General features: G+C 34.5%; 1 protein-coding gene across 1 annotated transcript; it reads right to left on the bottom strand.

Moving 5' to 3' along the window:
• Positions 1-2,693: 2,693 nt before the first annotated feature.
• LOC108998859 (protein NRT1/ PTR FAMILY 4.6-like) lies at positions 2,694-7,590 on the bottom strand. The gene is made up of 5 exons (XM_018975594.2): positions 7,341-7,590; positions 7,095-7,200; positions 6,707-6,924; positions 4,096-4,536; positions 2,694-3,964 (listed from the first exon to the last, which is right to left on the bottom strand). Exons 1-5 carry the CDS (start codon positions 7,341-7,343, stop codon positions 2,969-2,971), a joined length of 1,764 nt encoding a protein of 587 aa, XP_018831139.1. The 5' UTR covers positions 7,344-7,590; the 3' UTR covers positions 2,694-2,968.
• Positions 7,591-15,983: the final 8,393 nt, after the last annotated feature.

The raw sequence follows: 15,983 nt of genomic DNA on the forward strand, positions 1-15,983 counted from the left end.
ATAAGTCTAGGCTACTTTAGTATTTTGAACATGATGATTATCTAATGAAGTTGAGATGTTTTAGTTATTCCTGCATATTTTTCACCTTAACCTTTTATTTCCGCTGCGATTATTGCATACTGCTAGTTGTGTACTTGGATGCATTGCATATTAACTATCATGAGCGGGGGTATGTAACTTTGTGTTGCATGTTCCGACGTTCTAAGTCTCCATTCCATCCCAAGCGAGGATTGGGGGCGCCACAACCACCCACAAATATTTCAAAAAATTTCACTTAATGCAAAAATAAGAATAATCTGAATGCCCATAAAATACAATCACAAAATGATAATCATAATCATCAACTTGCCACAATCAAAGTCAGAGTTCAAATGTGATTGAGAGACGAAAACAGTGTGAATAGATCAAGTATATAAGACAACAGATATGTCTAAAATTAAATATGAACTTGAAAAGCATATATTTACAAAGAATACTTATAACAAGTTACAAAATTAATATGCATCCAAAACATGCTTAGAGAGAGAGTACATATATGCATAGATCATTAAAGACACCGACTACTCATCAAAAAATTTATCGCAATATTCAATACACTATAGCCCTTCAAAAAATGTGTAAATAATATTCAAAATTATAAAACAATATCTTATGATGATACTAATTTTTTTTCAAAAAATATATAAAAATTTAATAGGGTGATTAAATAAATACTGGAAAAAGTAAATAACAAAAAACATTGTTCCTGGGACCACACACGCCGCACGCGCCACCTGATGCATGTGGGAAACGTTCTGGTTGGAGAATTCATCTTCAACCTCTAGCCGGGTTTGAAAACAGGTCTCGAGTCTGCAGTTCGGGTCAACTGGTTTTCAAATGGATATTTCTCAATTTCTTGCAATTATTGGGTCAAAAAACAAAATTAATTTAGGGGAAACAATATTGAGTACCCGAAAAAATACATATATGATATTTTAAAACAATGGGTATCCATATTTAGTGTAGATTAATCAAACTTTGAAATGAGTATGAACCCTAGTTTGTTAAGACTCAAAACCGAAACAAAGCAACGAATTGAAGATATCTAAAACTAGTAAATTGCATTCCAGAAAACTATTTTGAGATGAATTTGATCAGTCGTTTATGTAATTCAATTTTCTTTTAAAAAATGGTTCCAAAAAATAAAAAAAATATTAAACGAATCCATAACCATAAGGCCCGATTAATATATCAAAAGAACAAGGAGATTAACAGGAATAAAAGCCCTAACGATTTGATGATTTACAATAAATAAATTTCAACGAATTTGATTTTGAGTGATCGGTTTGTATAGAGAAAAACTAAAAATACAATCTTAGGAACATCCTTTTGTTCTTACGAAAGATTCTAATTCTAGCATGGAGGCTCTGATACCAAATGTAAAATCTAGAAAACATGCTAAAAAGAAGAATCTTAATGGATGAATACAGAATAGGAAATATAGAAAATGTACTTGCGGAAGTCATGATTAAAGAATGCATATATATATTTTCCCCTCCTTACTCCTCACAAAATATCAACTTTCAATGGGGCAAGCCAATGGACGTATGGAGAGGAGAGGGGACCTACCCTCTTGTAAATAGAAAACTTATGGAGTCCTTCCATTAATGACTCAAATTCCAATAGGGTCTAGAAAAATTTGAAAATAAGACCCTTAAACTTCGAGGCCTACATACGTAATTTATCACAATTTAAATAGAATATAATCCGATATTACTAAGGTGTAATAAACCCCTAATGATCATTCAACTTAACACGTTAAATCAAAATACCATTGTGAGCTATATATATCTAATCCGTTTTATAAAACATAGGGGTGATACCCGCATATGCAGGGGTGGGGTCATCCCTTCCCCTTCCCCTCACCCAGCACCCCGCCCCCGCATATGCGAGGGGTGATGTTTTCACCCCCACACCCCGCCCTCGGGAGGTGGGGGCAGGGGGTCGCACCTCGCTGTTGGGTGACGGGGGCGAACATCCCATCCGCCCCACCCCCTCCATTTCAGTCCCATTCAACCTAAAAATTATTTTAGGGTCTAAAAATATTTTTTGGGACCCAAACCCAAATTATTATATAATTTAAATATTAAATTAAAATTAAAATATATAAAAATAATTTAAAAATTAATAATATAAAAACTATTTATCAATTTTTAAATTTGTTAGACTTATTCATAAGTGTATTAGACTTGTTTACAATATTGTATTGTATTGGCCACTTAGGTCAACCATTATATAGGAGGCCAAAACAATACAAGAGTCTTACTTGAACAATGTGGAACTCACCCCACCCCCGCATGGGTGGTGCGGGATAGCCCGCTCGCCCACTACCTTGCACAGTCCATACGGGGCCGAGGCGGGGCGAATGGGGGTGCGGGCCCCTACTGCACACCCTAATAAAACATGCAATCAAATTAAGCTAATATTTAAAATTATTCTAACAGTTCATCCAATAGGCTTATGGGTCCTCATGTTGAGATTTTGTGAATTGACGTTTGCCCTTTTTCATTAATTGAGCGTACTTAATTATGGCTGTGCTAAGAAATAATAGTGCTAAATACAAGCTCGAGTATGCAAAAACTTTGAAAAAAAGTGTGCATCATATTTTTGGATAATGTGTGTATATATATATTTATATATATATATGTCATGGATTTTGCAAAATAACTCGTCACTATATCCCTACTATTACGGCTGAACTGATGATTACAAAAAGTACTGGAAATCTATCACCTTCTCTGCACTACCACCGATTCAATTACCCAATATTTTGCTCTCTTGCTCGCCCTGCCAGGAAATTAGCTAGGAAAATATAGCGGCTTGGCATATTAGGTACAACCAAGACGGTTGCTTTGACACGTTTAGATGACCATCTATGTACAAACAGGCCGTGTTCTTTCATCTATGTGTGGCTTTAACTATCTTTAATTTACTTGTTTGCTCCGGTTGATCTGTATTTGTAACGGATTGCCCATAAAAGGTAGTTCAAGAAATTCAAGGCGCTCAGCACGCACATCAGCCAGTAGAATCGTTCCAGTTGAAAATGATTCAAGTTGCTGCCGGAAAGCCAGGGCCTGTGCTTGGAGATGCCTGTGACATTGTTAACAATGGATACAATGACGGAGCTGAGGTAGTACCCCATGGCCAAAGAAGCCCAGGAAAAAGATGTAGCCAGGGATCTCATGCTCGAAGGTGCCTCTGTAAAGAAAAATTCCAGCAACCCGGCCAAGGTGAAGAGATCTGCAGACCCAAGGAACAAATACTGGAAAGCAATCCAAAAGAAGGTGATGGGTAATGGATGCTCAGAGTCTAGTAGGCCCGAGTTGGTAGCCACTCTCTTCCGCTTTATCTCGACAAGAGCTGCCGTCGCCATGGCTATAATCGAAAGAACTAAACCGATTCCAATCCGTTGGAGATGAGTGATTCCCATTTCGGATTTGGTTACTTTTCGAGCGAACGGGATGATGAGATGGTCATAAACTGGTGCAAGAATCATGATGAAGGTTACAGGGAAAATGGGAAGCGAGGCCGGTGGGACTTTTAAAGAACCGAGCTTGGTGTCCATTGTTGCAGCTTGTTGGACTGAAAACGTGGAGAGCTGAGCTAGGCAGCAGTTCAGCATTATGGTGCAGGCAAATATGGGGAATAGTTTTAGCACAATTTTGACGTCTTCTACCTGCTGAATCGTGCATTCTAGTGCTTTGTGGACTGGGTTGTCTACCGCCGCTATGTTAAGGAATTTGAAGCTTTCTGTTGGAGCATCAGTAGACTCCCTTGCTTTGGCATTCTCTTCAGCTTCCTTGCTGGTAAAGGTTGGTGAGGAAGGGCTTGTGGCCATGCTTGCAACAGCATTGCTCGGGCTTCTGCTTATGCAGCCTTTCGGGCTTCTGCTTATGCAGCTGTTGAGTGTGGCAGCAACCAAAACCTGTTTAATCATAAAACAGAGTAAGTCGGTTTACATGGGAAGATGAAGGCAGATTATCGGGAAAGCATCAATATATCCGACAATTGCAGAGGATATACCATTCATAGTTTATACGTTTGTCCCACGCTTACCTTGAGAATGGTTGTAAGTGGGCTTCCACAAGGTATTTTGTTCCTGTAAGTAGCTGAACCGGCTAGGAAGAGTGGGATGGATAAAAGGATACTAATGGTAGAGATTCCAAAACCCCATTCCCACCCCTTATTGTCTTCAATCCACACCACCAATGTTACTGCAACAAGGCCGCCGCATGAGAGACAGAATACAAAGTAGTTGAAGAAGGTTGATCTCTGCTTCCTTCCCTGTGGTGTATCCTCATCAAATTGCTCAGCCCCATGTGCTGGCAGCGATCCCTTTATTCCTCCAACGCCTAGGGCCACCAGATACAGACCTAGGAACAGCATTGCAGCTCTTCCTCCATGAGCTTCCTGGCAAGGAATGTCGAGGTTGGCTGGGCCACATGCTGATGGCTTTAGGGAAGGTGACCTTGCTTGCACAGTAAGTACAACCAAGCCCTGTTTCAGCAGTTGCAATTGGTCAAGACAGGGAAAAGTGAGAAGCAATGTTTATTGATAATTTTTAAGTAACTCAATATATTTCTCAAATTTTGACAGTACATAGGTCTAATGCAAATTTTCATTCAAGTTGATTTTTCTGAGTGTTGAACTTTTGTAATCTAATATCTATATCCCATCCCAAATTCCTAATCACTTCTTAAAACTTACTAATGTACTTTAAGTAAATTTTAGGCTGCAATCGAGCCGATTCTTGGAAACTGTACCTCAACCTAAGGCCATAAGAGTTGGGAGTGTCACTTCCAACCCACAAAGCCAGCCAATCATGACCCGAAAATTGCATAACAGCCATATATCTTAGATAATTAGATCCTTTGCCACATATCCTGCTAGTGGGGCTCTATACAAAGCAACCAACAGAAGTGCAGAGCCTTCCTGCAGGAGTGTGGCTTGCGGGGCCGGACTACAAAAAACAAGGTTCCCTTTAAAGTGAATCGTCAAGCTATTTTTGGAGTAACATAGAGTGAACCATGAGCAAAAAAACATCAATGCAATCTATCTGGTTTGGCACCAAAAAAAGCGGGCTCCAAAGGCACGTGTACTGATGCCCCACATCCTGATCCAATTCTTGGACTGTGTTGCAATTTGCAAAGATAGGGACTCTCTCATATCTTTAGATGTGGTTGGCGCTGAAGTGGATTACACCTATTGGTCGCACTTTGATAGACTTTTATAGGGTCTATCAAACGGGATTGGAAACCAAACACTTGGTTACTATTGCCATATATGGCTCTTATTTTTTTTACTGATAGACGCAGAAAGAGATCCATAAACGGAAAGTAGTACTTCAATATGCAATGGATTTTCAAAAGGGTCAGTACGTATGTGGCTTAGTAGCACTTCTCTACTAGCAACACGTACCGTTTAACCATTGGTACACCAAAATTACCATATCTTAAAGACAAAGACCGTACATAGGAGTTCTGTTGCACAAGTGTCGGAACACCAAAGGTTCAAAATGCAGACAGTGAGGTACCTCGTGAAGAACAAGGACATAACATGTGGACATGGTGGTAGAATACGATTGGGTGACATTTAGGTACAGACAAGATTTCCGAACTATAGGACAATATAGATATATATTGCTTTCTAGTTGAAACCAGAAAACGATCTCCAAGCTAACACATAAATATATATGGGACCTGATGAGGGGTGCTCACTCTGTTTGTGTACCATGCATGAGGAGTTTTTGTGGGACCCGGATGCTCTCAAACGTAATTATTAATAAATTTCTGCAATATTATATAAAATATTGCGCTTGAAGACTTTATATGCTTGCACAAGTTCCATCTACCATATACCTTTGTCTTCTTTCATGGCACAAAAACATAGAATATGTAACACAGATCTACCGAATTTTAAAAACGGTTCATTCACTAATTTATTGTCTTATTGACAGGTGAATTAAATTGCAGAAAACTGACTGCATCAACTTGCTACTCACATCAACGAGCGTGTACCTTGTTAACAGTGCCCGAGTAATGCTCCTGAAAAGTGAAAACCAAGTTGGCCATTTGGTAGCTTTATTTATTTATTTATTTATTTATGTTTTTTTTTTTTAGAAAAGACTTATTTCTTGTAAGCAAGTTGTGGTAGCTTTATTACAATTCCAGGAATTGTATGCTTTCTGCTCCAATAGCATTCATAATTCATGCAAGGTCTCTTATCTAACAATGTCAGAAAATGGAGAGGAGATGCAACAAAATGGATTTGGAATAAGCGAAACCAATTTCATCAAAGGTTTTCAATTTTGTGGTTACTAATAATTGCATTTGATGCACCCAACTTGGCAACTGACTGATTCTGCCTCAAACATCATGCTGTTTGCTAGCAACGTTTACTTTTGATTCCCTTTAAGAGAATCAAAGTCTTTTCTGTATTTTAACTTTTTGAAAAAAAAAAAATTGGGAAGAGACTGATCATCATGTGCAAGAACATTTAGATAATAAGAGATTAAAAAGTGGATATACATGAAAACAAGTCAAATCTGTCAAGAACAGCCTAATCAGATGCTACTAACAGAAAGAGATTAATTTCATTTACATATACATATATATATATATATATATATATAAAAGCAAAAAAATGAACTAAAAAAGAGTGTATTTACCAGGAATTCAATAACTGCACTTATCAGGTAGATGTGATAAGTGGTGAAAAAGGCATCGGATAGAAAGCCTCCAAGGAGAGCCAGAAGGAAAGCCGTCCCCATGAAATTGGTGACATTGTTGGCCGATTTGGTGGGAGAGAAGTGCATGTATTCTGATAGATACAGCACCAAATTGCTTGCATTCGCTAAAAATGCTAGGTTCTCCAATATCTCCACCACTGCATGTATAAAAAAATACAAATAAAAAAACACATACCATTAGAGAGATCGAGTGCCTTTTTCAGTTTTCACAGACACCCAGCTCTTAGATATTTCTTGAGAAAAACGTGAATCATGTGGTAACTTTTCTAAAAAGAAGATCAAGTGGATGATGAAATTTTGCACGGACCCAATACAAAAGAAGCGGCAAGCATGCCGCCATGGCGGCCTCTGAGAGCAGGTCTTCTCCTCCAGTCCACGTAGCCTTCCCATCTGGTTAACTGCTGTTCTTCTTCCTGTAGGTTATAATCTCTATCGGAGTTAAGAGAAATAAAGCAATATTGGTTGTGGTTTTCAGTTAAGGAAACCAAGAGCTAGCATGCAGAGAAAGAAAGAAACTAAAAGCAGAAAGAGAGGAAGATAGGAAGGAACCCACCATTTTATCTCCAACTTGTCTGTTAATTTCGTTGGATCCCTGGTGTTGGATATCACTACTTCGATGAGATAAGCTGACTGATGACTGGTGGGAAATATAAAGAGCTGGGGAAAGGAAGGGTCCAACTCGGGGAGAATGGTCTAGACCATAGGACTTAGGAGAACGACTTTGATCCCCCCCCCTCCCTCCCCAAAGTTCAGTCTGTTTTTCCAATGGGAATTCGCTTTTTGCTGTTTGTATTTTTATAATTTTCTTAATTTCGAATCATGAGGCACTCAATGCCCAATATGCACATGGAGAGAGAAAGGGGAAGGTTCTTAATTATCTAGATTTGCTTTGGTTAAAAAAGATGTGATATTTTCCAAAAAAAAAAAGAAAAGGAGTGGAAGAAAAGAAAGGGAGAGAGAAGGCAGAAGCATCAAATCCTCCCACCAAAGTGAAAAGTAATAACCAAAATAGAGTAACCTTTGTCTTGTTTGACTCCATAATAAATGCAAAGGTGTTGTTCACTCACTATCCCTGTTCCTTGTATATATATGTTGGCTTTCACACAAGGGCAAATTGGCAATGCTAATACAGTAACATAAAAAGGAACCCTTTTGTTTTTCTTCTTTTTTTTTTTTTTTTTTGGTTTCTTTGCACTCCACTTTTATTCCACGAGTTTTTTTATATAAATTCTACTAAAGTGTTGATTCTTTTAATAGATTAAAGCCTAGCAAATGATCCTCCAAAATGAACTTGACTTGTGGCGTAGCGGAAACAGAGTGTTGCACAGGAAAGAACTGTGTCCTTCCACAACCAATACCAAATGTAATTATCACACCTTTTCTCTTATTAGGAAAACAAAGATAATCCGTTGAATATATAGCAGCAAAACTATTGATCATGAAAAGAAAAGGGAAGGGCTTTAATACCATCACAAAGGCTCGCGGGGTGCTGCCATAGGCATGGGCCATGAGAGCCTAACAAGTCACTTGAGACCTAAATACCCTCCGATCCAATAGGGCTCAAGTCAATTCGTTAAGAGGAATGCCTGCCCACTTATCCGGAGACCGTTAAGAATCTTCGCTCATTCAAAACAAACAAATAGTTCAAAGAAACTGGGATTCAAATTAGTGGGCAAGTAGTTAGTCTAAATGATCTTAAGAAGACAATCCCTCTATTTAAAGGAGTCATGTACACTAATGAAGCTCTCTCGAACAATTAACTCTAAGACTATTAATATCATTACTGACTTAGGCATCGGAAAGGTCTCCTTCAACTCCCCAAACCCTCTTATTCTTTGGTTGCAACTTGCAAGAAATCGGGAATGCGTAGCAATGGAACACGTCCTCAACAAGAAAGATATCAACAAAACAGAAAATAAATCAAAGGGTCTGCTGTCCCTATAATTCAGCAATCAAAATGGTGCTAATAATGGAAGAGTAACAATGATTGAGATAGTTTTTTTGTTGGTGCCTGATGGAGATCAAATCTTCCAACGTACCGCTTCGTAAAATCTTCTAGAGAATCACCACATGATGCAGGCAGCTGCTACGTTAATTTGTACCCGTGTCCTTCATCAACTTCACCAAATAGTTCCATCATGCTTAGTTCGGGATCAAGTTATACAAAGAGAATTCATCTATCACAAATGTTTTAACCATAAGAAAATTTTATAAAAATAAACTCATTTGATGTGTAGTACATACGTTAGATTATAAAATTCTTTTTATTGTAAAATAAATATAATATATATATATAAATTTATGTCAATTTATAAATTTATTTTTGTAAAATTTCCGATTATAGCACTTCTCTTAATCTAAATATTACAAGATCAAATTATATATATATATATATATATATGGTTAAAATGAAAGATCAGCAAATTGGTTTTTTAGGAAGGTCATAAAAAACGGTCTATGGAGGGCTCAAAAGAGAGTCAAATTCTAACTTTTTAGGAACATACCCACCATCGATCCACTAGTACTTGACCTTTGCTTGTGCCATGACCCGTGGATTCGCCTTAATAATTTAGCTGCTTATGCCTAAAGAAAATGAAAGTTTCAAGCTAGTTTGGTTATATAAAATCAAACCCTTTTATCTTATTTTATATAATTATTATAAATTTTTTAAATTTTTATATAAATTATAATAAAAAATTTATTTTTTTCAAATTTAAAAATAAAAATAATATTAAAAATTTATATTATAATAATATTTTATTAAACTTTTAATAAAATATATTATCTCATCTAAATTATATAATCAAATGAGGCCTAGCTCTTTTACGAAATTTAATAACTAAAAATATCTTTGTTTCCCTCCCTAGTCTGGGATCGAAATATCCTTGGCCTTTTCTCAGTTTCTCATCAATGAAAAACCGTATTTCAGTGGGGTTGGCTGAACTGTCTTTCACGAGGTTCACAACGCAGATATTTTGGAGCATAAGGTTTGACATTTGTACTTCTTGTTCTGTACTAAAAAAAAAGTTATTTATCTATGATCAGTTATTTTTTATTAAAATAATTATTTTTTGTTAAAATAAATATTTTCTCATTATAATTAATTATTCTGATAATAAATGAGCTTTGCTAAGTAACTTCCACTACATTTTATATTTTATTTTTTAAAATTTTTAATATTTTTTTAAAATTTTTTTTTGAATTTATTCTTTTTAAATTATTTTAAATTTTTTATTTATTATTTATATAATAAATATTTAATAAAAAAATAATAATAATTAAAAATAATATAGAGTATAAAATGTTAAGAGGTTGTGAAGATTTTTTATGCATCATAATAATTATATATGTGAACTGAATAGATCATTTGATAGCATAGAATTCATTGAATAAATTTAGGCTGATGCTTATATGATATCAGTTGAGGTTAAAAAAATAATCATTTCAAGCTAAGGTTTATCTCTCAACTTTTTAACAGCAGCCGTACTCAAGTGATTGAAAAGATAAAATATAAAATTTTCATGTTATCGTTATAATTTTTTTAAATATTTATATAAAATATAATAAATAATTTAATTTTTTTTAATTTTTATTTTAATTTTAATTTTTAAAATTTTAAAATAATAATAATAAAAATAATATTTAAAATTTAAAATTCTCAATTTCACCTTCTAAACCTGCTCTAAATGGGTGATGAAGCCTATCTATTCAAGTTTTTGACATGCCAACTCTTTTCATCATAGAATGCCACGTAACAAAATTTGATTGGGTACACACATATATATATATATATATATATATGTGAATTATGTTTATCGAAGAGACAAACAAGTGATTGGCAGATCATTCTGCCCATAAAAATTAGAGATTAGCGCGCAGAATCTATATATCAACAGTACAGTACGTACGGGGGTTTCATTCCTAATTCGTCGATTACAAAAGCCTTTGACAACAATGTTGAATTTGCAGCCAACGTTCCAATTAAATTATTAATTAATTGAAATAATATTAATACAATATGACGACGATGACGATGATGATGATGATGGCAAACGTAAGCTTTTAGCAGCTTAGTTAATTGGATATATATGATATTTCTTGTAATTTATAGCCAAGTATTTTAATTAATTTTATATAAAACTGATCCGATCCTTTTTTATTTTGTGATACAATATTTGAGAGAAAAGAATAATGTTAAACACTTTACAGAAACTTGGTAAGGTGCTAATTATTTCAATTAATTGACATGAGAGCTGGGCAATGATGGATGTTCGCATTCATTGTTTATTTAACTGGATATAGAAGAAGAGGATTTTTTATGTGAAGCCAACATGACCAGCTGGAACTGTTTCGAGAGCAATGACCTTTGACTTTCTCAAACTGAGCATGATTACAGGTTTGTATCCGAAGAAATTAATATTATGGAAAATTTCCAGTCGTCCTTATCATAATAAATAAAATTAAACGTGGAAGTTATGATGATCCCCACAAATCAACCATAGTTAGCCAGTACTACCTGTGGTTAGCCTGTAGTTATTTTGGAGGTAAATACTATGTATATAAAAAGAAATAATACTTGTAGTAGTGAATATAAATATCGTACCGTCTTTTTTAAAAAAAAAAAAAATATAGAATCTACATAAAAATAAATTAATTTTTTAATAATAGACTATACTTTTTTTTTAAAATGACTACACAATATTTATATATTTTACGATTGTATATAATATTATTCATATATATATTTTATAAATATATTTATATATGTATAGAAGTTAAATGCATGATGAATTTAATATAATGCAAAGTGATAATGTAAACTAGTCTTCCAATGGAAGTGGCATGCATGATGTTTCAAGGCCAAGCAATATTATTTTTGTTTTTGTTTTTGTTTTTTTTGGGGATCAGTGTGGGAGGCCGCCAGCAGGGGGTGTTGGCGGCCATGGCAAGTCAATCCATTCTGCTGCATCGATCAGTAACTCTGATCATTGGCTCATACCACCTCCTGTCAATAAGGAATTCTGTGAGTAGAATTTGGAATTGTTCAAAAAAAAAGGATGGTTAATACACAATAAACCCAGATCATGATGGCTTAAATGTTTGGGACAAAATAAAGGTCAGAGGCAAAAGGAGAGAGACTGCATTTATTATAGGCTTGAATGATAGGTGTTGTATAATGTGTGCATACATACTAGGGAAGAAGAAGGAGATCAGAAAGCGACCAAATAATTTTCTCATCAATTCATGATTCAGTAATTACTTTATTTTTTTTTTCTTGTCTTATTAGTATTATCTCAGCCTCAGGAGTCAGCCATCAGTCGTTATCTCACCCCGAGAAAATAAAAAATAAAAAATATAGAAAAAGAAATAGACCCAATAATATTCGGGGGGCTATATTTAAAGTAATATGGGTCCAGACGCATGCAAATGGATACGTCTTGCGCAGCGCACCCATGTGAACCTCCACAGACCCACCGCCGCTTCCTTCCCTCCCCCCATGCTCATCAGACTGATCCATCGATTGCATTGCTTTTTGTGGAAAATTATAATTACAGTCATGGGTATCTATACAATTTTTTTTAAAAAAAATAATAATAAATATGAGATTTACATAAAAAAAAATAATTTTTAAATAATAAATCTTATTTTTTTAAAAATAATTATTCGATATTTACATATTTCATAACTATATATAATATCATTCGTAATTCATCTAATTTAACTTGACTTTATGCAAAAACCCAAGTGGTTAAGTTGACTCAACAATTTAATTAAGTGGGTAATATTTTGACACAACTAGTCTGTTTTGAGGGGGGGGAAAAAGACAAAATGCGTGTCTGGGAAAATGACCACACAAACAGTTTTATTTGAAAATTGATCAGAATCTAATTATCCTTCCCCACCCCCTCCTCCCCCAAAAGAAAAAAATAAAAAAGAAACCCTGGAATCTATTCTAGCAAAATGGAGAGATGCTAGAATGGGTGGATACACATGGGCATAGAACCAAGGGCCGGGGAAATTAATGTCCTGTCCTCAGATGGATAAACAAGAAGAAGACCAGACACTACCAAACATCGAGAATCTTGTTCAAACAAATTGAAGACCCTAAAGTCATGAAGGGATAGATCAATCTATCCCATATTCTCCCTGTGTGTCTTACATTAAAAACTGTTTAAACTTGGTAAAGTGATGAACCAAAAAAGTATGCACTCGATGCTCACCATGTGAATGAACGATTGCCGTGCACAAAATTCTCATTCCTCCACAGCCATAAAAAATTTAAAAAAAAAAAAAAAAAATGGTACATACGACGTTGGTGACAAGAATGCTGGAATCTTTTAGCAGCCTTGGTTATAATGCACATCATTATCCATCCATCCATCGCTCATCAAATGCTCTTGTTTCTAGTCTCCTTTTCTTTTTTTCTCTCTTTGTTTCTTTAATTCTTTTATTTTTATTTCTCTTTTTTGCTCACCACAAGGCACAAACTCAAAACCTGACGGCAACGATCCATCGCCATTCCATGCAGCTTCCACTTTCTTATCTTGTACGTACCTGTAATTATTTTTATATGTTCTCATGTCAAGTCAAATTATCCTAGCTAGTACTGTAATGTGTGAACTGTTACATGAGCTTCGTACATTTCAAACCAAGTCTCCTGGTTGGTTCTGAAAAAAACACCCTCCCAAAGGAGAGAAGATATGCCTAACCTGCATGCAACTTGCAAAATATTGATGTCATGCACAACTTTCTTCAGTACCATGCCACCACGCAAGGTTCCTGCTGCATTTCAACTCTCTTTTTCTATATATATAAAATTTGAATTTCTTTTTTTATCTGTCTTTTCTCTCTCTCTCTCTCTTTCAACATTTAACCAAGTTGTGTCTGCAATAATTTGATATAAGATTCGAGTCTTTTACATCAATCCATATATTCTAATTTCATTCCAGCATGCATTTCCACTACTATTTACAACATCAGTCCAAAACTCCCAAAAACCATTTAAGTCAAATGCAAACGACTTCAGTGGTTATTAATCCAGGTAGAAACGTCTTCTACTTTTTCTTACCCCAGCTTGACATTAAGCCTCAGCTTTTAATTTGATAACTACAAGATCCAAATTTAGGCTCAATTTTCAATTTCAGAAGCAATAATATTCCAAGAGAGAACAGTACATGCCGGCCGAATAAAAGGGGAGCTTAATGTCAAACATGCAACGTCTATGCGTGATCATCATCTGATCATCTAGACTAACGTACGTAGGACTGTCACAGAAGTATCTGAACACGCAACTTTGAGATGTTCAAGTACTGATAACAATGGGGGATGGAGAGAGAGAGAGAGAGAGAGAAATAGTTATATCGGTAGCTTCTACAAGAATTTTCCCTCAAAATATTATTGTATATTTTCATTCAAAGGAGAAGGTGGTAGCGGCAGCTATACGTAATTTCTTTGAAACAACAACCATATATACATGTTAGAAAATCCCACTGCCTCCCTAAGAGTCGGTGGTTTTTTTATGTTCGTCAATGGCCTTATGGGCTGATGATATTTATTTCTTTATTTCTCAAGAAGGATCATGTGTACTAGTATTCATTTTTAAAATAAAGCTTAATTAATTAATACGTAATTTGTAAAAAAATAATAATTATAAGTAATTAGTCCATTGAGTCAATAATTGATCAGTGCTGTTAATTAATAAAACTAACGTTAATAAAATCATCTCAGTGATTAAGAAATGAAACAAGTATATATAAAATGCAATATATATATAATGAAAAAACAACCTCTAGTCATACAAATACGTACGTGATTGGTAAGAAATTAATGCTTGATCACGTACGTATGGAGTCAATGATCTTCATGCATTTTATAAAACATTCTGGCAAAATAGTCTGAATTATATGAAACCAGTTGGAATATCCCAGATCAGTACTGCGTGATCAAATCCAACATGCACGCGGTAATCGGTAAAAATCCCAACTAGAACGTCCAAACACTACAAGAAAATTGTTTATTTGTGACCATTTAATTCTCGAAATGACTATTTACAGCTAAAATGAGTCTGTTTTGGTCACAAATAACATTTTCGCCGCAATTAAACGGCCACAAAAGTTCATTTTTCTTGTAGTGAAATTACGAATTCAAAACAGGTTAATTTGTTTGATACTACTTCACTACTATTCATAAATAATTTATTACTATTCACTATTTTCCATTATTATTCATTATTTTTTCACTACTATTCATAGATCATCTGATATTACCTCAACATCTAAATGTAGCCTAAGGTTGTGTTTAGGCACCTAGATGAGATGAAATCATCTCAAAACACTTTTCAATTTCAAACGTTTAAATCTTTTTATTTAATCATTACAAATTTCTTAAATTTTCAATCAAAACACACAAAACAATACAATTTTTTCAGATTTCAAAATAAAAATTATATTCAAACAATATTCAAATTTTATAAAATTTTTATTCAACTTTTTTTCTCATTTTTAGAATTAATCTAATAAAATAATATTTTAACTCAAACTAGTTCACTATTATTCACAAATCATTTTATTACTATTTACATAATTCTCATCTCATTTCATTACCCAAACATGTCAAATAAATTGGGATTGACGGGCAAGAGTCTAATTTTCTTAAACCTCAACAGTTGACAGTACTAGAAATTAACTTTGAAGACACTCCAATTAGCCATTGACTTTGAAGACACTAACTCCAAGCCATCGACGTAAATCTTTTTTTTTTTTTTCTTTTTTAGAAAATATCTCCTGATTCTTAATTTATTGGCCATTCATGATTTAACAATTTAATTAGAATGATATATTTGGATGCATGTTCAAGAAATGCATAAAGAAACAATATATATAGTTTTCATTGTGTCCAATCTTCGACGGCACCTGTGGAAAATAGACAAATATCGACATGTTAGATATATATATATATATATTATTTATCAGTAACTTGTAGTCTTGTATAATCTTTTTTTTTCTTACGATGAACTAAGCACAGAGAGAGAGAGAGAGAGAGAGAGAGAGAGTTCAATATCCCAATTAAATACGAAGGAACCGTTGACCATATTCTAAAGAATGAAGTCATGGCTGTTGCAAATCCTTCACGATAAACCATATTCGGCCCATAATGAACAAATGTTCATATTTGTTTATTTAAGTTTGATTTATTT

The sequence above is a fragment of the Juglans regia genome, chromosome 13 (genome assembly GCF_001411555.2).
Source record: "Juglans regia cultivar Chandler chromosome 13, Walnut 2.0, whole genome shotgun sequence".
Lineage (NCBI taxonomy): Eukaryota > Viridiplantae > Streptophyta > Magnoliopsida > Fagales > Juglandaceae > Juglans > Juglans regia.

Bases quoted from the DNA above. Each gene is read 5' to 3' on its own strand.
- LOC108998859 (XM_018975594.2), bottom strand. The intron at 6,925-7,094 runs GTCCGTGCAAAA...TTATACATGCAG, and splicing joins TGCCGCTTCTTTTGTATTGG to TGGTGGAGATATTGGAGAAC. The intron at 3,965-4,095 runs GTAAGCGTGGGA...ATGATTAAACAG, and splicing joins CACTTACAACCATTCTCAAG to GTTTTGGTTGCTGCCACACT.